Source organism: Sebastes fasciatus, chromosome 13 (genome assembly GCF_043250625.1).
Source record: "Sebastes fasciatus isolate fSebFas1 chromosome 13, fSebFas1.pri, whole genome shotgun sequence".
In the NCBI taxonomy this organism is placed as follows: Eukaryota; Metazoa; Chordata; class Actinopteri; order Perciformes; family Sebastidae; genus Sebastes; species Sebastes fasciatus.
Window position 1 is genome coordinate 20,676,069 of NC_133807.1, and position 25,088 is coordinate 20,701,156.

A 25,088-nucleotide genomic window follows, 5' to 3' on the forward strand; every position below is an offset into this window, starting at 1 on the left:
CCATTACTTTTAGCCAATGTTAACTATTTAAACCATTTATCCTTTACTTTTAGCTAATGTTAACTATTTAAACCATTTATCCATTACTTTTAGCTAATGTTAACTATTTAAACCATTTATCCTTTACTTTTAGCTAATGTTAACTATTTAAACCATTTATCCATTACTTTTAGCTAATGTTAACTATTTAAACCATTTATCCATTACTTTTAGCTAATGTTAACTATTTAAACCATTTATCCTTTACTTTTAGCTAATGTTAACTATTTAAACCATTTATCCATTACTTTTAGCTAATGTTAACTATTTAAACCATTTATCCATTACTTTTAGCTAATGTTAACTATTTCAACTGTTTATCCATTACTTTTAGCCAATGTTAACTATTTAAACCATTTATCCATTACTTTTAACTAAGTTTTAGCTATTTTAACCATTTATCCATTACTTTTATGTTAACTACTTCAACTGTTTGACTAATACTTTTAGCTAATATTTAGCTAAATATTTCAACCATGTATCCTTTACTTTTAGCTAACTAGTTCAACTGTTTATCCATTAACGTTACTTTTATCTATTTGTTTTATGCCAGACATCACTGAATTCACCACCTGGTTCAATAAATGCTGTTGACAAGTAGTTTTAATATTTCCGACACTACTTGAACGTCTCATTAGCTCAACAACGTGGATCCTCTGGGTGGCGCTACTTGGCCGTTCTTTATGCCGGTAAAGGGTGAATGAGGTGGGCTAGTGCGTGCGGACCGGGCCGGGTGGACTACCAGCTGGGTGTATGTCGAGAACAGTCCCCCAGTCTCTCTCTCTACACTCAATAACTGGATGGAGGTTACAATCTGAGGATCTGTTTTTGGTGGAATAAAACAGAAACAAAGAGGAACCGGGGGATTACCAACCTACTAAAGAAAACAGGATGTAACAAACCGCAGAGCAGAATGTCAAAGTGGAACAAAAGAGACTTCTTCTTGGTTGTTATTCTCCTCCGTGATCCGAGTCTCAGCGGACTGACTGAACTAACCAGCAGCTAACCGGGCTAACGTTAGCTGAGTTAACGCTACAGCTACATTACAGGTATATAACAAGCTTTAAAATCTTCCTATTTTATATAGTAAATGTTAAATGTACCACGGTAATCGAGAGACTTTGAAGCTAACATTACAACCAGATCATCGCCTTGGTAACAAGTTGACATGGTAACGAGCTAACTAGCTTCAGGTCGCCCTAGCTACTGTGATGTCAAGATAGCGAGCTATTCTTGTCGTAATTAGTATTTATACTAAATGTTATAATGTAGTATGGACAGCTGTTAAATGATGTATTGATTTAGATGAATAATTATATATTATTCAGTCAAACTAACACTTATAACGTGTGCTATATCTAAAGCTAGTTAGCTTAATAACTTGCTAGATGAGCAACACTGCTTTTTGTTTTTGTTTTTCATCTTGGATACAGACAGACTTTATGACTTTATCCCCCTTCTCTGTGTGTTTTTTACAGCTTGGAGCATCCTTTGCTTGCCTATATTTGGTGAGTGGATCTCATCATTGACATTATTAGCTCAGCCATGGCAGCAGTGGTGAGCTACTCTCCACCATGGTGGGTGAACCTTCTGCACAGACTTCCCCATTTCAACCTCATGTTCGAGCAAACGAGCAGTGATTTCCAACCTGAGGACTGGACATATCAACAGGTAAACAATATACCTCACTCACTGACTAACCCCCCTTTTGCCATGTATCAAAAAGACCCTAGAAGTTATTAATCCATGTCATCCTACAACATGTTTGTTTCAGTGTTTAGTTTCGGTTCAGTGTCCACCTTCTGGAGCAGGATAATAAACACTTTCTCCAAGTCTTCAGCCTTAAATTTAAGTTAAAATCCATTAGTATTTCTCATTCTTTAGTGACAGATGACCTGTCTGCACCTGTTCCACCTCTTCACCTTTTGATCCGTGTCACCATCTGTGTGTGTAGCTGTTATGTCCATGTCTTGACCTTTGCCAGACACCAACCAGCTGGCATCGTATAGTTCATTTTTAACAGTCTCTTCTGCACTATATTCACTTTTTTTAATAGTCGTGTATCCCAGCTGTTACCCTGCACTATATTCAGTTTTAACAGTTTTCATCATCTCCTTGTATTTTTATATCTGGTATATTTTTTTGTACTTTGCCTTACTAACTTTTTTACTGCCTTTTGACTAACATGTTTTGCACTATGGAACTGTGATGCTGGAAACTTGAATTTCCCTCGGGATTAATAAAGTTACTATCTATCTATCTATCTATCTATCTATCTATCTATCTATCTATCTATAGTGTGATCCAAGCCATGTACCTCCTATTTAATCTATATATAATCATAACCTGTATTTGCTATATCACGTGAGGGGCATTTAGACTCTGAAGCACATTTGCAAAAAACCCTCAAGACGTCTAGATTAAAGAGGTTCAACTGATCCATAAGTAGACTGTACAGCCTGTTGAAGAGCTCAGACTGGGGGAGGGGAGAGCAGCATGGCATTTATTCACATGGTTAATATTGAAGAGAATCTTTAAATTTAGGTCAAGTGGTACTTTTTCTTATTGCAGTGGTACTTTTTGGCTGGTGTCTAGCACTTATTATGTTCTCATTTATGCCATTGGTTTCTGTTACGCCTCAGTTGGTGTGCAGGTCATACCTCTCACAACAGTGATTGACACAGACTCTAATTAGCTTTGACACGCAGGATCCAGGCAAATGACTCTGCATGTATCCTGTTTGAAAATTAGAAAAATAGGAACACTGAATGTGTCAGATGGCACAGCATTAACTTCAGATTAACCTTAACATTCAACAAAGAAATCCTACAAATCCTGTAAGTCCTCCAAAGAAATTCTGTGGAAACTGTTGATTCAACAATTAACTTAATCTACTGTCCTGTAAAATGGGAAGTTATATATTTTGCTATGATAAATAGTTAAATGCACCGACATCATTTGACCCTAATATAATAACAACTGTCTTTAATCAACGTAATGGACTTTGTTTATGCTGCTCCTTTTTCAAAATGCATTATTGCCAAAAGCTTCTGTGGTGGTGTGGTTTTTATAAAGGCTCTGGGAGACTGGGTGATGAGTGTGTAGCATTATAGTTTCAGAGACTATTGAGGATGAATTTCAACACGAGTGAAACATTGGCAGACATGGGTGGAAGGCATAAGATAATGGTGCGTCCGCTTTACTGTGGAAGTGTGATTCAGAAAATGCAGAAGTGAATCATGTCTCCTGAGAAACGGGAAGACGTGTTCCAGGCAAGCATCAGCGTCAGCGTCGGAGATGTGTTAAAACTTGTTCAGGCATTCATATTGGAAAATTACATGAATCCAAGTTGTGAAAGTATAAACATCTTTGTTTCACTTAGACTAACTTCATGGGTGTCACATATTTGCTGTCAGATTTTGTTTCGTTGATCCATGAATTAGTGGGAAGGATGATATAGTTCAGACAAAATGAGCATTTAAAGAAAAGAAAAAGCTCATCATTGTACCACCTCACAGTTGTTATTGTCCAGCTCTCTGAGGTATGATTGGGAGCCTTGTCCAGGATACAGGAAGGGTTCATTGGCTGGATAATGGCTGCAGCTGTATGTATTTGGCGCTGAGTGTGTCCTGCTAGAAGGTCACTATAAACAACTGTTAAATGGATAAGAATATTCAGTGGAAACATAATGCATATTTTATTCAAATGCACAGGTAGTACAGCAGTTAGAGTACATTATGTCACTCCCTTCACACCGTTATCACAACAAGAGCAAAACATAAGAGGTCATCATTAGACTGGCTTACTAAACCATAATTATTAACCCACTGTGATGACAGGCTGCTAATTATTGTCAATGCAATGCTCTCACTCAGGCGTTAGGGGAGGTCTTGATTTGTCAGCTGTCAGTGGTGCTCACTATAAGACATCACCTCTTGCACAGATGATATTGAAGCAATGCACCAAAAGTAGCATGGAGTAGGATTATAGTTTTCACTCCTGGATTCACTGAGCTTTGTTTTGTTGAAATGTGCAGAACAGCATACAGGAGCAATGTCATTCAGTGGTATTTGTGTCTGATTTATAATCCAGTCTGTCAGTTGTTCACAGTATCACTGTCAACACTAAACAGGATTGGTTCAAAGGAATAGTCTTGCCAAATATTGTGTTGTGAAAACTGTGCTTTGAGTCTGCATTTGTTCCAAGATTGAGTTCCCTCACTGACGTAAAACAGGTTGACAGCCACTGCATCAGGGCGTGTCAGTCACTGTGATGATGATGCATCGCTGAGAAAATTGAACAAATAGACCAACCCTAGGCTTTAAGAAAAAAACAAAAGTGGCTGGGTGGAAATCTGCCCCAGCCGTGAATCCTCAGGAGTATACAGTGAACACGGAGGCCCTCTGTCTGACCTACATAGGAAGTGCTGCTGTTGGCTGATAGGTTTGACGATGATGATAGTACAGTATATTGCTCTACTGTTGATAGCTTTGAAATTCTGGCAGTGTATGGTGTTGATAGTTGTAATGTGCAGCAGCAGGTATTACCAGCTTTGTCTTGTTGAGTTTTTAACTTAATTGAAGGTTTTTGTTTTTGCTGTTTTCTTTCCCACAATTAGTGCCATATTTATAGTGCTTAAATGAACAGGCTGTTCTGTTCTTCAACAAGTTAATCAAGCACCTTTTTGTTTTCAAATCACGGAGAAAGATGAGTCATCCTCATTTAGAGAGGTCTTCTCCTAATTATAGTGTGTGCTCCACTCATTTGTGCCAAAAAAACTTGCCTTCAGTTTAATTTAGGACAAAGATGAAGAGTGAGCTGGTTTGCAACGAGTATAATTTATCAAAGCTTCTGATGCACACAAATAAAAAAAATAATATATCCTGCAGATAAGAAGGCAATGCATTCGTAGCTCTGTGCTCGTCTTCAAGACTACTTTGTGGTGTTACTCTGTGGGACACAGAAGCCCATTATCTCCACTGTTATTGACGTGAAAGTGGTATTAGCAGCAATGAAGTTTCCATAACCCCATCCCTCTGTCCACCAGTCTATCCTGTTACTGGGAGGTGTGGCGCTCGCCTGTCTGGCTCTGGACCTCCTGTTCCTGCTCTTCTATTCCATTTGTCTGTGCTGCCGGCGGAGCAAAAATGAGGATCAGCCCAACGCTGACTGCTGCTGCACGGCCTGGTGTGTCATCATCGCAACACTCGTCTGCAGGTGAGTGTAAATACATCATCAGAGTGGTGAGGATTCAGTCCATGTTTCCCAAGCATAGTTACATGTCCTCATCATTTAATACATGTTTGCTTTTATCCTGAAAACTCATTTCAGAATATCACCAGACAAATTAGTGCAGCTCTCAGAGATCTTCCTCGTGTTTCGATTTGTTTGGGTTTGGCCACCTTCATGCATCCACAATAGTGGCAAGAGAGGAGAGCGAAACACATCTTGCTGTAGCTCACATGCCGCGTCCTGCTGAACATATCTTGTAAGATCACAACAGGGTTTTGATGACTTGCCAGAGAATCAACAAAGAGAAGAGTGATTCATCTTTAAGATGCTTACTGTATGCCATGTCTGCAGATGTATCGTTGATGCTTGCTACTTTGCATTCGCACACCCAGAGACAAAGGTACCGGAAGAGGCAGGACAGCAGTCATCAACTGACCAATATCAGCGAAATATGTAAATCATATGTAAATGAGATGGTCAGCACTTAACATGATGCAAAGCTACAGAAAGCTCCTCTGTATCATTAAGACACCAAACCAACCAACAATAAGTCCAGGAACATGCAATTGTAAAAAAATATATACTTGCATATATCGGAAATCACCACAATTCACAACACAAAATGATGCCACGGTAAAATGAAATCACATTTCTATAAAACAACTTGGACTTTATAAACCTAAACTGAGCAGGCAAAACGTACACACAGACTGACGGCCGCACAATTGCATAGGTGAACAAGTTAGTTGTAAATGTTGTTTGTAATGTTGAATGAAAACTGCTGCATACTCATCCATTTTGGGTTGTAACAGTCACAAAACAACTGCAATCCTGCTGGGACCGTACCGTAGTTACCTGAGGAATTATATTTGTATTTGTGCACACTTAAAGCACAAAGACTATAGGAGTGTTACATGCATTGGCTTCAATTTTATGCTTTGTTATTTTTATTTTGGAAGTAGATGGTGTGAGAACCGTACCATCTGGATATGCTTTCTATCCTTGAACACTGCATTTGCTTCCTGTTTTCCTCATCCTGTTGATGGGCCGCTGGAGAGCCATCACTGTTGATTCAGAGTAGCACAAAGAGCTCGGGGACCTGATGAGTACAAGAACTGCATTACAATCGCTGTATCTGTGCGTGTGCTTGTACACACGCACAAATGTGTTTTAGTGAAAGCAGGAAAACCCGATTCGGAGAGATCATACATTTCTTTGTTTTGTTTTTGTTCTTTGATGGGAGTCCATGCTTGGCGTCTTTTCACAAAGGACTGCACCACTATTAATAATATTCATATCATCACAGCAGGGTGGTTGTTTTTGTTTTTGCTGTTTTGACGCTGCTCCTGTTCACTTTTTTTGAGTGTGAGAGGAAGAGATTACAGTAGCAGCACTCCAGGAAGCAGGGAAAACCCATTGATTCACTGAGTGCTGTTGGTCTGACTGCTGCTACTTGATAAAATCCACTCTGGCACAGGATGGGGGTTAGAAAAAAAGACCAACAGCTGCAACACGGGACGAGATATCGGTTCTTGCTTCAAATTGCTTCCAGGGCACAGAAAGAGAGTTTATTTTTTTGTCGCTGAAATATACAAAGTAATAATCCCAAATTGCATACAAATAAATTATCAGAATATTTTATTTATAGTTGTTGATGCACCTCTAGAAACTGTTTCCCATACAGTTGCCGCCGGAACTGTTTTTCTGCAACCTGAGGCCTGTCTGTGCAAATGAGAGCTGATCTCCTGCCTCAGTACGGCCTTTGTGAGCCGTAGTGTGGGGTTTGGGGCATAGCTGGTCCATTCCTCTGGGTTTCCATGGTTCTGTATGGAGTCTTTCTGCTGGAGCTGAAAGGGGCCTGTTGACTGGGGTCTGAACCGACAGGGTTAATGTGGAGTTCACACGCCTCTCTCTCCCTGCCTCGCTCGCTCTCTTCTCTGTCTCCTCTCTGTGTCTTTTTTAGCTAATCCCTCCTCCTCCTCACCACCCTGTCTCCCCACCCTTCCTTTTGTCTCCCCTCAGCGCTGGCATTGCTGTCGGTTTCTATGGGAACGGCGAGACTTGTGATGGAGTGAACCGGCTGACGTATTCCCTGCGCCACGCTAACCGCACAATCACTGGGGTGGAGAAGCTGGTAAGGGCGCAAATTATACCAACGTGTTTAATAATTCATCGCCCTTCTGCCACGAGCATCCCTGGTTTCCCTCCACCCCCACCAGAGCTTTTTACTTCATCTCCATCATGACCTTGTTTGTCCCTGTGCCGGCTCTAGGTATATGAGAGTACATCCTCATTGAACCAGACGGTAGAGAACAATCTGCAACAGCTTGAGGGCCAGTATGCGAAGCACGCGGACTACCTGTCCATCATCCAAAAGCTGCAGGGCCAGCTGGACGAGCTGGTCAGACAGATGGTGGAGATCCCCTTCTGGGACAACAGCGACATCTCCCTGGAGGAGCTGGCCGTCACGATTGAGCTGTATGACTGGTACAGGTAAGACTGAAATAGTGCAGTCCAAGCAATCATTCAAACAAAGAGTTCCCTACAGAATAATGCAACTCATAATATATTCAGCTCCTGTGTGATGCTGCAGAGTAAGGAGTGGCAGCAGCAGTGAGCAGCGCAGACAACAACAGACTCATGTGCTACATCTCTTTATTAAACTTTCATTGCAGACACACACTGTTTCAGTAATTCCCCGGCTTGTGAGGCTGTCGCTCATCTCCAAGTTCACATATTGTCAGAAAGTTGAAAGTTACTTGCTGTCTTCCCCGGCGAGACAGTGTTTGCTGAGTGCTTTGCTGAATTAGGAAGCGCAGATAACAAGGAATGAGTCGTACTCGTTCAGCAGCATATCATTAGGCAGCAGACTTACCAAGAATCTCAAACCTGCACTGAGTTTGGTAGAAAATATTGAAGAGTTGTAATCCCTCTGGGCTGTATTGAGTTTGCTTACATGTATTCCTAAAATTATAAATAAGTGGGCATGTCTGTAAAGCGGAGACTCGTGGGTACCCATAGAACCCATTTTCATTCACATATCTGGAGGTCAGAGGTCAAGGGACCCCTTTGAAAAGGGCCATGCCAGTTTTTCCTCGTCTAAATTTAACGAAAGTTTGGAGCGTTATTTAACCTCCCTTGCGCCAAGCTAGAATGACATGGTTGGTATCATGGATTTCTAGTTTCATATGATGTCAGTATCTTCATTTTTTAGTTTTAAAACTGAGCCAAAACCTCTGAAAGATCCATTTACGGTAAAGAAATTAGTGGCGTTAAAAGGAATTTGCGTTATTATTGCGTTAACTTTGACAGCCCTACTTAAGAGAAATTCTTCTTTGTTATAAACATGTTTGTTTAGTTAATTGTTTATAGAATAAGATTCTTGCTTTTATGAGCTTATGAGTTTGATCATTATTGTGCCTGCTGTAAAGATTGTTTCATTAGGAGACGGTATGCTCATGCTGTGCTGCTCTCGGCCATTTGTCGGTAATGACATTTGTCCTCACAGGTGGCTGGGCTACATAGGCCTGCTACTGTTCGACGTCCTCATCTGCCTTTTGGTGCTGTTTGGCCTCATTCGCAACTCCAAGGGAACGCTTATCGGGTGAGTCTCATCACGACATCATGGCCACGAGAGCACTTAAGGGAAAATGGTTCTGCCCTGGGAGACTATTTTAGCTGTCGTCACAGAATGAGTGGCAATAACATGAAGCCTTCAACTGATCAAGGCCACCTTGTCATTATAGTTTAGTCGGGATGAATTTATGCCCTATGAAATATCAGCACTGTCACAATTCATTTAGCATAATAGACTCTGATATCCTCAGTATTTGGCTGATAACTACTGCCAATTTATGATGCACTTAAATCTACAGGTTTGTCCTTATATTTTTGGTTACTGTTTTATATTCAATAGAGCAGCTATAAAAATGCTATTTGCATTTTATAGGCACTAAAAGTCTGCTAAAGAAAACTCTCTTAGATCTCTTAATGTTTGCCAAGTTTTTCCTTTAATGGTAGATAAGGGCAGAAAAGCTAATATGTAATCAAACAATTAATTTGTACATAGTAACTTATGTACACATCGATAGCAAGGCTTGTAGTTAATTGCCTTGTATTTAGTATTTTCAACAATACATACTTCATGCACAATTTCAACACAGCGTTTGGAGATGAGATTGATATTTTACATACAAAAGAAAAACTGCTCCAATGTGATACATGAGAAGGCTTGACACATCCTAAAGGACCAACTTAATTATCTTAAACAACATATCTCCCGCTACGCTGTATGGATTGTTGTCGTACACATGAATAGTACTGCTTCAACACTGCAGGTTAAAGGTACTTAAACTTCTCACCTCCTCCTTTCTCTCTCTCCAGGGTGTGCTTGTTTGGCGTAGTGGCTCTGGTAATCAGCTGGCTCACCCTGGGGCTGGAGTTGGCCGTCTCTGTGGTAAGTGTCTCCACCAGAGCGTGATCCTGTTTTCCAGGTAGAGCTGCACAGTTCATTACGGATAATTGGGTAACACGATTTTTGTGTGCTCAGCCAGGGACTGCAGAAATTGGCCTTGGAGAGGGGCATTTTATTTCTCAAAATCTGTACAGTTGAAGAGTGGAGATGTTGATAACATGTGGCACAGAGTGACAAGAAAAATAGAAACACCTATATGATGTAATGTAAGGCAATACAGTAACCTTGCAATAAGTACAACCGCAACGACCCCCTCCTGACATGTTTAAGACATACAAATACTTGTATAATGTAATTATTATATCTAACCTATGCTAATATTGTTCCTTTCAAAAGTTTGAGTGCTAGAGGCAAGAAGTCTCCTACTTTACTGAAAAGTACTTGTTAAACAAACGTCTGTTTTATAGACATGTCTAATTTCTGTCTGATTGCCGTCATGTTCCTTCCCTTCTTCCCCCGTCCAAGTGGATGAATGCCCCAACACAGATGCTGGATATTGTTTATCAGGACATTTGTAACGCTACATATTTGATTGATTCACCACGCATCGTCAGGCTTGGTGTTGTCTGTAAATATTCAACCTGTTATTATTCTACTGTTTGATCTGTAGGCTGAGATTTAGTTGAAGACGACAGTCTGATGCCGCTGTGCTGTATGACTGTACTGCTGCAGCCTCCCACTCAAGCCAACTAAGCTAACTTCTCAATCAATAGTATCTGTCACAACATAATTTAGCGATTTACCACACTGACAGTCAATATTCATGTTTATTAGTGTCTCAAATGTCAGTGTGAAAGCTTCGGTTAACCAACTACACAACAGCCTTTCTGCATTTTTCCGTATCTCTCCATATGTGACGGTGCAGTTCCTTCCCCCAAAAGGGGGCGCGGCCTCTGTGATGACGCAATGCCGGTCTGGACTATAAAGCAAAACACATTTTTCATCACAATTGTAGGGTTTTATATTTTTCTCGTCACTCAGCGTTTTCCAGATATGCTTACAATTAATGGTCTTGGGATTAGCATTGTAGCCATAATGTTGCAGCCATTGTTCACAGAAGACCAAAGCAGCTGATTTGTCTGCCTTAAGGAGGACAGAAATGACTTTATTGATGCTGGGATGGAGTCAGCCTGTCACGTTGTAAACATGTTTTTACAGCAATAATCAATGACACATGACAGTGCATCTGGTGTTGTGTTGTTGGCATGCAGTGAAAATATCACTACAACTACGTCTTGTTCATTTTTAAGTCTTTTATTTTTCTTGTTTTTTTCCTAGACTTCCAGTGACTTCTGTGTGGCTCCTGACATGTATGTCACCAAAGTGGCAGACCAGTATGGAGTCATCAATCGAGGTATGAATCACACACAAGTCTCACTCATATGGTACTGAGATTATCATGTTATGAGTTGGTTTTGTATTCTCTGCTACAACTCTTTGGGAAATGGTGAATATTAGTCATCTCATGTTGTAGAGGACACATTAGCCTGAATAGTTTAATCCCCTCCCCCTTCCTGGTCTCAATGCTCTGATTATTGTGCAGCAGTGAGGCGGCATTGTTCTAAAGAGCGGGGCTCGGTCTCGTCCCATAAAAAAGACTCTAAAAATGACCCGCCACATCTGCGGCAGGGTCAAGGGGGCAATGAGCTGCCTTTTTAAGCAGTACAGAAGCCTCTCTAACACGTCTTGTTTTAGTAATTGCCCAATCTGTCCCATGATGGGATGCGTTTAGGGGGGAAAATGAAAGTGCCTCTTGTGTGTGTGTGAAGCAGAGTGTATGGGGGAGATAAGAGCAGTGGAGAGGAGGATCAGAGAGACATTACATTTCCTACACCCCTCTTCAGTTCTTAGAAATAAAAAAGAGAAGATGGTGCTTAGAAATACAAATGCCAAGGACTTCCTGCCTACTTGATGTTTTTTTTTTCAGCTTCACAGTTTGTCATTTTCTGCTGTATGGTGATTGCTGAATAGACAAACCAAGCTTTTGGTTAGTCAGGCGAGAGCATCAGCTGTAAGTGCTGTGATTTCATCCGAACCAAAAGCACCAACCTACTCTCTGCACTATTGTGCTGCAGCTATGAGGCTGTATTTTCCCCCAGGGCTGATTCGTACAGTGTGGGGGGTTTCTGTTCTATTTTTTCCGCTGTAACACATGTTAACTATTCAACCGTTAAAAGACATCTATTTATAGTGACATAGCAAATTGAAAAAAAAACATATAGCACATAATTACGTCAGCACAGTTGACATTAAGTGATACAAGAACGTCAGTAGTTCCATCCATTACCAAGAGTCAGACTCCGACAAAGCTGCTCTTCCTGATATTTCTGTGTGTGGGGGTGTAAGCTTGCTCAATATGTACTTCTCTATACCGGAAATCCTCCTCTCATCATGAGTTCGCCCAACTGTGTGGGAAAGAAGCTCCTGACACAGCAGTGAGTGGACGTCACTCCCACCATGTGCTGGGTCGGCGGTGGTGTTCTCACAGCTTGTATTTGTGGACGTTGCCGTTGAGTCACTCGCTGCTGAGGATTTCTCATCGACTCCTACTCACTGCTGTGAGGGTAGCAGCTGGAGTGGGTTGTAATAGCATTGTGAAAAGTCCAAAACGTTAATTAAAGTCTGTTTTGCTTCCTGGTGTACTGTGAACACGAACACAAGTTTGGTCATGTTGCAATTATAACAATAACTCCAGAGATGATTAAACAGCTCTTTGGGTTGTTTTGCAGTAAGAAGGGTTATACCTATAAGCCTCTCACTGGCTTTGTGGTCTGTTGCTGCTGCGTCAAGGGGAAAAACACATTTGTTTATACTATTACAGCACGTGTGAACTTTATTCTTTTGGAGCGTTTTAACCTCAGAGCTCAGGATTAGCTCAGCGGGAGCACAGTTACAGAAGCAGTGGAGCTCTAACAAGGCAGGCAGGGAACACGACGAGACAGAGCTAGAAAACAAAATGCAACGTCTCTGCTTCGGTCTGTTACCTACCATCGCAATGGGCCTCTTTCACAGAGCAGTGACTTGGGGAAGAGAGGGCACAATGCAACATGAAATAAGAAACATCAAGAGACAAAACTACATTTTTATTAGTGATATAGGAACAAAGCTATGATTAAATGTAATAGAATGGACTTCAGGCTGGGCGAAGTCAAAAATAAATGGTCTATAACCACATGATAAAGCGGTTGTTGTATACTCTGTGAATTAAATACTTGACAAATGAAAGTTACTGCTTATTTTGTCATTTAGCCTAATTAATAACTTGAGTGCAAAATGAACATAAACAGTTTGACGTGAATTTATAAAGACAAAAATACATAAAAATGTCTATATATAAACACCGTTTGTTAATGCTATTGATTGGTAAAGTATGATGTAAAAACAAAACCACAATTTTCAATTGATATTCCCTCAAAATATTTCTCATCAGATTTTCGGGGGGATTTGAGTTATGTGCTTGTTATTATCAATTTAGACAACGTAATTGATTTCATCACAATAACGATTCCATTGAAAGACAATAAATTATCACATTGAATTATCGCCCAGCTCTAAATGGACTTTGAATAATAAATGAGGCTTTTGATTGCAGTATTTAACTCCACTAAAACATTGTGTACAAATGTCTAACGAGGCCCCATGTCAGCTCTTCTAAATAGTCAAATAGTGTAGGGCTGCAAACTAATGATTATTTTCATTATTGATTCATTTGCCAATTATTTTCTCCATTAAACAATTATTTTTTTGGACAATGAAATATTTCACAAGTTAAAGTCCAACGTGAGGTTTTCAAATGTCATGTTTCATCCAACTAACTATCAATATTTGGGAATTTAAAAGAATCCAATAGCAATATATGGGCTGATAATGGAGATACTATTGATAAAATGACCTCAAACCTAGTTAGGCTTTTTTGTACAGAGTCCCCTGTGCAAAGAAAAACATCTATACAAAATAGTTTGTCCCTGTTGCCATAGAATATCATAATCAGTAACGACAGCTACTTTTTGAAGCTTGCTACATCAGTACACACCATTTTATATCTATTCATTTAACCTTGATTCAATCCTCACCATCGAGTTCCTGGTGCTCCTTTTAATGTATCTTCTATTAGTGTATTGTGTTGTAATGTTAATGTGTCCTGTCTGGATGTGATATGTTGTATTATAATGTGCCATTTTTTAATAGCAGATTTTGCACATACAAACCAAAGACAAATTTCTGCACACAAAAAGTAGACAAAGTATTTTCTATTCTATTCTTGTTACTTATCGGCCAACATGCACACAGATACTGATATATCTGAAAAAGCTAATATCGGCCAGTTTATCTGATTGGACTATTGGTATTGAAGGTGTTTGCAGCCCTACAGGTGAACTAATGTGGCTCTGCTAACATATCGTGCTCATACTGTCCTTGTTATTCACAGACATCCTGCAGCACTACCTTAGTTGCAGCTTGGAACGAACAAACCCCTTCCAGCAGGTTTGTTGCATATTTTATACTCCCATTTGTTTCTGCATGTTTGAGTTTCTAACATGTTAAAGCATTTACCCTTCAGATGAATAAACTGTTTGAAGTTTACTAACTCAATGTGATGCTGATAATACTCAAATCTCAGCATGTTCTCTGCATAATGTATGACCTTGTAATTGGTGAGAATTCAAGTGGGCACAATGAGTCACTCCCAATGCTTCAAAGAAGGACTGTTTTTTTTCCATGTGATAGTACAATACTTCCCATTCTGCCAGCAGGAAAAGTGATGCAGAGCAGCTCTTCCTGTGTGTCCGTACTGATAGCGTAGCAGAGAATGTGTGTTAGAAGCAAGAGAAGAGGAATGGCACTTTAACTGTGTATCTATAGTTTGCTTTAATGGATCACCTTCAGCAACCCACATGAATAAATCAAAACTCTGAGTGCTGCTGAAGCCCAGGCATCTATTGTTAGTAAAGAAAAGGAAGCTATATATCCAGTATATAAGCCTTTCAGCTCACATCTATAAGGTGCCAGCATGCTCCTGCTAGACGTCCACGTGACCACAAAGGGAGACAAGCGAAGGCACTTGGTAATGATTATAATAATGGGAATGCTTTAAGAGATGTGCCGGGCTGCTGCTACAGTATTCTTACTTCATTTCAGAAGCTCTCCGGGAGCCACAAAGCGTTAGTGGAGATGCAGGATGACGTGTCTGAACTGCTGCGATCTGCCACCAGAGAGTACAAACAAACTCAGGTATGTTTACTACGCTCTTTACTCGACATGCCACATCACCATAAACACTCCCCACCCCCCACCCCCCACCAGGCCACAAGCTGTCCCGTACTATTGTAGTGTTTGTGATGACAGAATATCCCAGTGAATGGGACCAAACGAGCGACCTGCAGAGAAGTGAAGTGCACCTGTCCACATAAAGATCTGCTGACGGCCCACCTGGGACCTGCATTATGTCCATTTAGCTGCATTAGGCTTTCACCGACTGGCCCTTGTCAATACAGCACAGGGCTATTGTCCAGCGCTGGTCCTTACACTGTGTTGACAGAGGCACAAATGAGAGCTGACATTGGGAATAGAGAGAGGCATATTTCACTTCACATACGCACACAGAGAAATGTGCTGAGGTTGTGGAAATGTTTATATCAGGCTATCAGACGTATTTTCCGTTGGAGCTCTGATGAGAACCGGAGGAAGAAGTCTATTCAAACGTATCGCACATTAGAATCTGCACATTCAGCTGGAGCTGCTGTGTGTATATTGAAAGACACTGATACGTAGAATGGATAATCAGTGAATTATATAATATTAATCACTGTTAAAAATTGAAACTACCTCTTAGTTGCATTTTCATAATGTAGACAATGAGAATTATACTAATTTAGTTTGTTTTCCACTGTCTTTTTTGTGGTTGGTCGTGGCATCCAAGCATACACAGGTGCCAGAGTTTGATTTCAAGTTAAGTTTCAACATTGCTAAATTTGTGTTTTTTTTCCTCATTAATTCCAGGGAAACTTAGAGGAGATCCAGGGGATACTGAACACCACAGAGATCAGTCTACATCAGCTCACTGCCCTGGTGGACTGTCGCAGCCTGCACATGGTGAGAAGGGAGGTTCTTATTAGGGGTGTAACGGTCCACAGAAGTCACGGTTCAGTTCATATCCTGGTTTAGGAGTCACAGTTCTGTGTGAGTTCAGTACAGCGGAAAAAAACAAATGCTTAAGGGTCGGTTTATTTAGAACAGACTTACTGGCAACTGAAACAAACACTTCTGTATTACAGTGAACAAACACTTTCTCACATCTGTGTGATGCCGATGAATGTGCGTTAGATTGTTGGATGTGGATACATGAGCAACGCCGACACACCGTCTTCGTCTTAGACACAACTTTCACACCTCTTACCATAAGTGTGACTGACTCACACGCCTATCAGTTTGTTGTGCTAACCTCAGCACATGTTGCAAACGGCGTACCGCTAAACGTTTCCGGCGGAACTCGTGCTTGTGAACTTTTGGTTCCACATTGCATGCATCAATCTAGATACCGTGTATTCTGCGTGCGGCTGCGTGCACCAGACCGTGACCCCCGCACCATAACGGTTTGGCATGAATACACAAACCGTTACAGCCCTAATTCTTCTTGTAGGCTCGCTCCATGTCTGATGCAAAAGGGGCCTGGCGATTGAATTGTTGTGACATCTTCGTAGTGCAGCTTAGTTGTATAAAGCAACCCCTCTTTTTTTATTCTTGTGCAGCTGGCTACACCTGTCACCATAGATAACATTTGCCTTCCTGTATGCGAGTTCATGTCCAGTTGACGCTGGCTTTGTACCATTTATGAAGCCAGCTGAATGACAAGTACTTGGCTGTCGCAATGCTTGGGAGGATTGTCGCTCAGTGGCTTCCAAATTCCAAGTGCACACGTGCAAGTGAAGCGCTTTCTTTTTGCTCTCTGCTCCGTCTTCTCTCTTGAACATCCTATTATTTCATGAAAATTACAGTATCTCCAGTAGAATACCGAATGTGTTTCCGCTGCGCCGTGCATACAGAATGGAGATTCTCAATCATGATATTGTGCTTCTTTTCAAACCTAGATAAAAATGCACGGCCTTCCTTCTAGCTCGCCATCCCTGAGCTCACTGGTTTGACCTAGTTTTAAATGAGAAATCACAGCAGATGCATTTTAAAGGCCGTCTCAGAATCCACATGCTAAAATTAAAGAAGAGTAAAGAAACCAGAAAATATTCACATTTAGACTCTGCAGTCATGCAGACTCTGATCCGGTCATACCTGCCATTATAAAAGTGGTGTCTCCCCGTTTTTTGCAGGACTTCGTCCAGGCCATGACGGGACTGTGTTATGACGGACTGGAAGGCCTCATCTACCTCGTGCTCTTCTCCTTCATCACTGCTCTCATGTTCAGCTCGATTGTTTGCAGTGTGCCTCACACCTGGCAGAGCAAGAGGTAAGACCACATATACTCCCTCCAACTCACAGCCACATAGGAACCAGCGCAAAAGCTTTCAAGCTGCATTTGTGTGCAGGCCTGTGTATATACAGTGAGAAATAATTGAAGAGGATAAGCCTATCAATTAATTATGGTTTTATGGCGTTTCTTCTAATCCTCTTGTTTTTTACGCAGACAAAGTAATTCAGGATGAATCTACACAGATAGGAAAACACAATTATTTGTGTGTACGGCTGTGTTTACCGCTGGGACGTGCTCAGAAGGCTCCAGCTGCTTCCTCGAATAGATTGCTTCCCGTTATCCCCCCTAATTGTGCCGAGCTGGCCTAAATCTATCATAACCACCGCCCTGAGCTGGTGTCTCTTTCTGCAGCCGAGGGGGTGAAATCATCCTGATGTCTTTGTCCTATCAGCGGCAGATAAGGTTTGCGGGGCTGGCTGCGAGGAAAGTGGTTTCCCAGGCGCAGCCGTCAGCTCAGCTGCAACACATAATTAACTGATCCCTTCCGAACAATTGGGGGGCATGTTGATCAGTTTGATCTCAGCTGGTGCTTCCTGTTGTAAAGCAAAGGCTTACACGCTACCAGTCTGTTTCCTCAGTGGTCCCTGCTAAGCTCGCTCTGTTTTACTGTTATGGTGATTCAAGCATACACATTTATTTACCCCATCTGGAATATAGATTTATAATTATGATATTCAAGGTTAGCATTTCTAGGGTAGGATTATTAGTAGTATTAACTGCACTGAGTGAAACTCTGTGATCTCATGGATTACTCATGCAGGAAAAAGCCTGTGGGATGAACACTAGAGGGAGACAGGCTCCATGATGTCGGTGTCATTGTTGCTCTGTTTTTTTGGACGGCCCATGTTCAGTGCATTGTTGTTATATCTCACACGCACTATTGAGCTTCATTGTTTGAAAAGAATCACATTCTCTCTGCGGAAGTAGGCAACTGCTTTTATTTGACGCCGTGAACGGATGTATTTATTGTCCTGGTGCAAGAGAAAGGCTTTTTAATTTTTCCTGCAGAGTCTGAACCAATTACAGGAGGCTATTTTTACCATCTTTGTTCAGTCCCATTAAGGTCAGTGGAAAAAACTGCATCGCCTTTGCTTCACAAAGCAGAGAATTCATCGTGCTTTCACTCCCCTCAGGCATCGATGATCAAAATGTGACTGAGAATAAACACAAAACGAGACCACGTGGCGCTTTCATGCTCCTTTGTTATCGGTCAGATAGGACAGGGGGTCCCTCTGGTGGTGGTTTAACTAAAGGGCTGTCTGTTTGTGTGTTTGCAGGACCGAGGAGGACAGTGAGGATGAGTCTCTGAGCCACGGGGGAAGGCAAAACCATGATAACCTGTACCGGGTCCACATGCCCAGCCTGTACAGCTGTGGCAGCAGCTACGGCAGCGAGACCTCCATCCCTGCTGCAGCTCACACCGTCAGCAACGCACCTGTCACCGAGTACATGTAAGTTGAATAGAAAGCTGCACCAAGTGAAAGGCAGAAGTGGTGGATAATTTATTTTCACAACCCAGCCTGAGGTTGTTGATATTAGATATTTAATATACTCAGGAGCCAGTTTTTATGCCCCCAGAGAGGAGCTAAGCTCTCCTATAGAAAGCCATGCAGCGGACAGCAGATGCAGCTGTTGCTCTCCAGCTGTGAAGCCTGTGAAACTCAAAGCTCTCCGCCTGCATGAGTGGAGCTCAGTGTTGGGGAAGCTGGGGGGAGGGGATCCCCCATTTTCTGGCTCTGTGTTTTAATGCCTTGGAATGCTGAAAACTGACGTGGAGAGTTTCATGTTTACAGTATATAGCTTCACATATTTAAAGCAGTGTGTAGCTTTTTATGCACTTCTCAGCTTGTTGTGTTTGATCTCATCGTGTGTTTGATTCAACAGGGCTCAGAACGCCAACTTTCAGAACTCTCGCTGTGAAAATACGCCTCTGATAGGACGAGAGTCTCCTCCGCCCACGGTATGTATCACATTTCCTGTAAAGAAAAAGAAAAAACATGTAGGAACATCTCTGGCTCATGTAGGAGTCTTTTGTGAGGGACTGACCATCAGCCATTTTCAACCAAACTCATCCAGGAACCAGAGGAACTAAAATCAGGGACTAAACTAGGAACTTTTTATGTTCCTTGTTTGCGTTTCCACCGCATCTGAAGAACCTTGAAGATCAGGCAAATTACACCAATGAAGGATTAAAAAACGACGGCGATGTTTGAAACACAAGTCATTCTGTTGTTGTTTGTACTAACTGTTGTTAGTTAGAAATACAGAGAGGAGACGTCTGTCTCCACAGTAGACAATCTGTGTTCAATCAACCATCAGCAAATTGTTTTATTACTCTCCTTCATTCACTTTGTTTCCTAATTGCTGCTCGCTCGACTGCTGCCTCCTCTCTCTCATTCACTCACTCACTCGCGCTCTCTCTCTTACTCTTTTACTTTTTTTGCAACGAGTCGGTAAGCCGACAACAAAGAACGTTAATATCAAGATTGGTGAAGCCTCTGACCGTTCTAATATCGATACTAGCAGCACCCAGTACTTCGTTGTTCTGTGAATGAAGCGGTACAGAAGTTGAAGCAGCTGCGGAGAGACGGTCAGCCTCAATAATTCCTGAACCATCAGAAAGTACCGCCTCCAGAGCAGGGACTTTGTTTTACACGTGTAACTGTCTTACAGGAAATAAATTTAGTCCCTGGTTCTTCCAGTTGAAATGCAGATTTAGTTCCTCAAAAGGTTCTTGGTTCCCTGAGAAAGTTGCTGCGCTGTAAACGCCCTATTTAAGTACATCAAAGTCTCTACTGTATATCACCAACCAACCAGATCATTCTTCATGTAGAGCTCTTGTTTCTTTGAGCTAAACACCGTCTGAGTGACACAGTGGATCTCTTCCAGCTCTGGCAGCGCTGTACTCCACCCTTTTTTTTATTGATAAGGAGGCAAAACAAAGAATAATTTCCCTACATGCACCAGTGTATGATGTGAAGTGTCAAACTACTACATCACTTGTACTCATTGTACTGACAATGTTTTGGTCTTCAGAAAGTTCATATAGACATTTATATATGAAGAGCTTACAGGGAAATGTTGCTGGTTGGAAGTTTTTTTCCCCCATGTGTGAGCCTATAGAGTGCTGCAAGGATGAGTCCTAAAACCCAGTTGGTCTATATGAACTTTGCCTGATGATGGTCTGAGGATGAAAACGTCATCAATAAAATGAGTTCAAGTGATGGACAGTTGTTTCTTTTCCAAGTCAAGAGTTTGTGATCCTACGCCAGTCACTAAGACTTTATGGTGTGCAAGAACCTTTTTGAAATTGCGACTTAATATAAGCTTGACCATGTATTAGGACCAAACCTCAATCATTCCCACCTGCTCCCCCCACCCCCCCGACCTGAACCTCTACCAGAGACCCTGTCCTCCCTGGTGTCCGTGTGTCTGCCTGGACCTAGACGCTGCTTTATGTTTCTTCTCTATACTCTCTTCTTGTCGTTTTTTTTTTTTTTTTTTCTGCGAATCCATACAGTTGTATTTGGCTGCCGCGGACAGTAACAGCGGTCAGAGCTGGCAGTTAAAGCCTTCGGAGAGTTCAAGATCGTTTTGGTAACCTCATCTGCTATGCTAACAGGTACAAAACATGCCCGCCTCCTCCTCCACCTGCTGGCCTGTTCCTCCTCTGTGCCACCACCTCCCAAACTCCCAGCTCTGCTCACCCTCTATTCAGGTCCTCCCCACTCCCCCGCTCTCCTGACTCTTGCTAAGTACCCCACCTGGTGTCTCACCTGATTTTTGTTTCCTGTGGCCCTGGGCTGCATGTTCCCCGACCCCCCCCCTGCAACACAGATGTATTGGGTGGAACATGTGAAGCTGTAACTCTGCCCTGGGGCTCACTGTGACCTACGAGGGTGAACTCTTGGGGGGTTAAGAATCAAATATTTCACACCTGTGTATTATAAATTGTTGGGTGTGTTACACTGAGAAAATACCACTTTAAGGTACCACTATCTTTGTATGACCTTGTATATTTTCAGCTGATGTCTTTTTATTTTCTGATATTTTACGCACTGCCACTGCATTTCGTTTTTTAGACAAATCTGCTGGCTGTTTTATGGGTTGCGTTGTCTAGCGGCACTGCCATCACTGCGTTGGCAGTGTGGAACTGAACATATGTAGGCTGAAAGTGAAAGTAGAGATATATTGATGATAACTATGATATTTAAAAATGAAATATTCATATTATGATAATAGTGCGTAAATAATCCAGAGCCTCTTAAATCATTTTATATATGCAGTTATGGTTACAGACTCTCTCTCCACCTCCCTACACTCAAATTTTAGTGTAATTCATTTGCCATAAAAAGAGAAAACGCACAGTAAACAAAGTCAAAGATGAATTTGACTGATAGCATTTTTTTTTATTGCCATAATATTATGAATTCTTACAATTATTGTGTTTTGAAAATCTGATATTGTGACAGCCCTATTTCTGACATTATAGGCAAAACAATTAATCAAGAGATTAACGATAATGAAAATTAGTTACAGCCCTACAAATGAGACATATTTTTCTTTACCATCCAAGGTAAGTCATGTTGTGTTATTGAGCTCATATTAGAGCACATACTCAGCGTTCACATCCTCTACAGGCTGTCCAAATGGCTCTGAAGGCCGATCACAACACGCGGAAATATATTACAACTGAAAAACAACTTTCCACTTGAGTTTGAAATGCAGCCTTTTTGTGCTTGTATCGCCTGTATTCAAAAAAAAAATGCATGGGTGCATCTTAAATGTATACGAATGTGCACGACGGTTCAAAGCAAAAAGTGAAATAATTTCAACTAGAATTTAATATTTCTAAAACTCCTCTGATGTCCTCGTCCTCTGTAGCTGTTGCTGTGATGTTCTCTCTGTATTTTGAATCATTTAACATCCCTTTAGATTCCAGCAGTCTGCAGTAACTAGTGTGAAAGGTAATCTGTGTCTCTGATCTGCTGTCAGTATATTTGTATGTTCCTCCACTGCTGCTTTGGATGTTTTATTTACCAGAAGGTTTTTTTCTCTCACTCAACAAATAACCAAGCCTTTGAATCTGTTTGCAACAGATACATTTCTTCCACTTGCGTCTTTTAATTTCAGTTATATAAAATAATGAGAAAATCCTACATGGACTGTGTTTTAAAATGTTATAAATACAGGAGTGACTTTACCTTTTTTGTTCTAATTGTTTTAACTATAAAGAGTGAAATTCATGTTTTAATCTGTGTGTCATATTCTTATTTTCATACCCAGTACACCTCCAGCATGCGGGCTAAGTACCTGGCCAACAGCCGACCAGATCCCAACGGCCAACCAGATCCCAACGGCAGACCAGATCCCAACAGCCGACCAGATCCCAACAGCCGACCAGATCCCAACAGCCGACCAGATCCCAACAGCCGACCAGATCCCAACAGCCGACCAGATCCCAGCCGCCGACCAGATCCCAGCCGCCGACAAGATCCCAGCCGCCGACAAGATCCCAGCCGCCGACAAGATCCCAACAGCCGACCAGATCCCAACAGCCCTCCTGCTGCTGCTACTGCAGCCCCCTAGACCACACTGGACTCATCCTGTCTGACGTGTCTGAAGCCTCTCATCCATCCAGTCAGTCGGTTATTATTTCTCACCTTTCAGTCACTCCTCCTTCTGCTTTCCGCCACAGTCTCACTTGACATAAAATGGACAAACCAAGAGATCATAATGCAAATGCTTTTTTCCTCGGCTTGTGTTTATTATTGCAAGAATCATCATCGGTGCTGGGAATTCATCTGCAACTCTGACGTGGTGGAGCCTGGATTGACTTTTACACTCCCAACGTATTGTTTCTTTACACATGAATGCACCATGACATGTCACACCTCTTCCTAACATACGGCAACCGAGCACAGTGCAGGTTAGGACGTCTCCATTGGGGGAAAAACTGATACAATCTGGCTTGTTCACTTGTTCGCATTGCGTCCAGGTAGAGGTGTAACAAGGCATTGCAGTGTTGAGGACTCTGGAAGTGCTTATAGACGAACACTGATTACTACTGGTTGATGTTGTTGTTGTTTTGTAAAGTACTGTACTGCCCTCTCTCATCGCTGTGGGAGAGTAAAGAGAAACGCCTTACACATAAACATGGGAGGAATCAGCTGTTTTCTTCCCCCCCTGAACTGTAGACATTAGTTCTCACATGACACACTCAACGTAGAATAGATTAACTTCACGGTGCAACATCTCATCTTACTGCTTGTGGAATTTAAAAAGCAAGCTACGTTTGAATCATCAAGTAAGATTTGCGTTATTCTCCTGTTAGAGTCGCCATACTGTATATTACACATGCACATTGGCTTGTTTTTGCATTTTTTTGTGTTAAATCCGACGTCTGGGACCAGTTTTCCTGCAGTATTGCACGTCTTACAGGTCTGAAATTTACATTTTTATCTTCTTGGGACTATTATTTCCTGTGGCATTTTTAAAAAAAATACATTGATGAGCCACTATTCTACAGAAAGTGACTGTAACTTGTGAAGCTGTGAACTTGATTCTGGCACATGCTCGCAGAGGACAAAGATGAGCTGCGTGATGGAAATGCAGCTGTTTGACAAGAAGAGTCTCAGCGGGATGAAACCGTAACGAGAAGTTTTTATACTACTGGAAGCAGAAACTTTTTTTTTTTTACAGCCCTTTTGAAGACGATGGTGAAGCAGAAGAGGACAGAGTTGTGCGTGATGTCGTCTCCAGACTTTTAAGGATGATTTGCCTCTCCACCAGACTTGCTTGCTATTCTCTCCACGTTCCTGTTAAGATGTAAAGCCTCATCTCCCTCAACAGAACTCGACTCTGTCCGGCTACGATCTCCTCCACCAAATGCAGCAGCAGCAGCGCAGAGTCAGGAACTCCTCTCACAGGAATCTTAATGCAAGTTTAAGTGACAATATGCATATTGTAGTTTCTACGAGAATTTCAGAGAGAAACTTTTATGCATTGGCAATGCAGTGTCTCACAAATGTGTTTTAGCATTTATAACAAGAAGTAGGTAAGAGTGAGTGGATGCTGTGAAGGGGTTGGGATGCTCTCTCTATAATCTGGAAACCTGCTGACTTCCTGTGACGATCGTTCAAATGTGGAGTTTGTACTTCTGCTGCTTCTTGCTTCTCTTAGATGTGCTTTGTGACCAGTACAAGAGGTGATTTCTTTCTTTTTTTAGACGGTGCCAACAAGTGAAGCACAACTCTTTTACTATCTGAATATCTTTTTAAATGTCTTAACTTGAGGCCACTTTGTAAAGTTGACGGCTCCTGGTTGTCTGATGTGCTATCAAATGAGAAAATGACTGTTTTCAAATCATTTACGCTCTGTTTATTATCTCACTGATGCAATCTTTGTTTGTTTTTTGGTAGTAGTCATATTCTCTTTGTTGTTTGTAATGCGAGACGCTTGTACAGATTATAAACATTTACAAAATGAAGGAGAAAAAAAAGTGGCTGACATTGACATTTCATTTTTAATTTCTTAAACTTATTCCACATTTTTAAACATTTCTTTTCTATTTGATTTTCTTTTATTTCATTTTAGAATCAATCACAATGTGTTGCTTCATTAATGTGAATACAGTAAATAGATTTTTGAGTTTTTTTCTGGAATAAAATCACTGTAGATGTAATTTTGTTTTTTTATTTTCTACATCATTTTTGCAATCTAAATTGTGTACATGTAAAACCTGTGGTTATATTGAGCTTGAATGCTGTGTTTTAAAATTAAACAAACCTTAACTGTAGAGCACCTGCTCGTTGGGTTTCTTTGTTAAGAGCTGCTGCATGGGGGCATCCTGACCAGGAA

General features: G+C 41.4%; 1 protein-coding gene across 6 annotated transcripts; it reads left to right on the forward strand.

Annotated features, from left to right (window-relative positions):
- Positions 1–722: 722 nt before the first annotated feature.
- On the forward strand, positions 723–25,026 carry ttyh3a (tweety family member 3a). 6 transcript variants are annotated; one of them, XM_074656066.1, is made up of 16 exons: positions 723–1,088; positions 1,518–1,710; positions 5,087–5,256; positions 7,294–7,405; positions 7,544–7,764; positions 8,780–8,875; positions 9,655–9,727; positions 11,024–11,099; positions 14,175–14,230; positions 14,885–14,977; positions 15,746–15,838; positions 17,068–17,204; positions 18,506–18,679; positions 19,113–19,188; positions 22,515–22,545; positions 22,600–25,026. In XM_074656066.1, the coding sequence occupies exons 2-16, from the start codon at positions 1,585–1,587 to the stop codon at positions 22,815–22,817; spliced, it is 1,752 nt and encodes a 583-aa protein (XP_074512167.1). In that variant the 5' UTR covers positions 723–1,088; positions 1,518–1,584; the 3' UTR covers positions 22,818–25,026. The 6 variants fall into 6 exon arrangements, 5 of the variants coding, with proteins under 5 accessions (XP_074512167.1, XP_074512168.1, XP_074512170.1 ...); XM_074656067.1 differs by having other exon boundaries at positions 22,618–25,026; XM_074656069.1 differs by adding an exon at positions 20,749–20,850 and having other exon boundaries at positions 22,515–22,653.
- The last annotated feature ends 62 nt before the right edge of the window (positions 25,027–25,088 follow it).

Excerpts from the sequence above, each read along its gene's own strand:
- ttyh3a (XM_074656065.1), top strand. The coding sequence starts at position 1,585 with ATGGCAGCAGTGGTGAGCTACTCTCCACCATGGTGGGTGAACCTTCTG. Across the intron at positions 1,711-5,086 it reads AGGACTGGACATATCAACAG|TCTATCCTGTTACTGGGAGG; the intron begins GTAAACAATATA and ends TCTGTCCACCAG. Across the intron at positions 11,100-14,174 it reads GTATGGAGTCATCAATCGAG|ACATCCTGCAGCACTACCTT; the intron begins GTATGAATCACA and ends TGTTATTCACAG.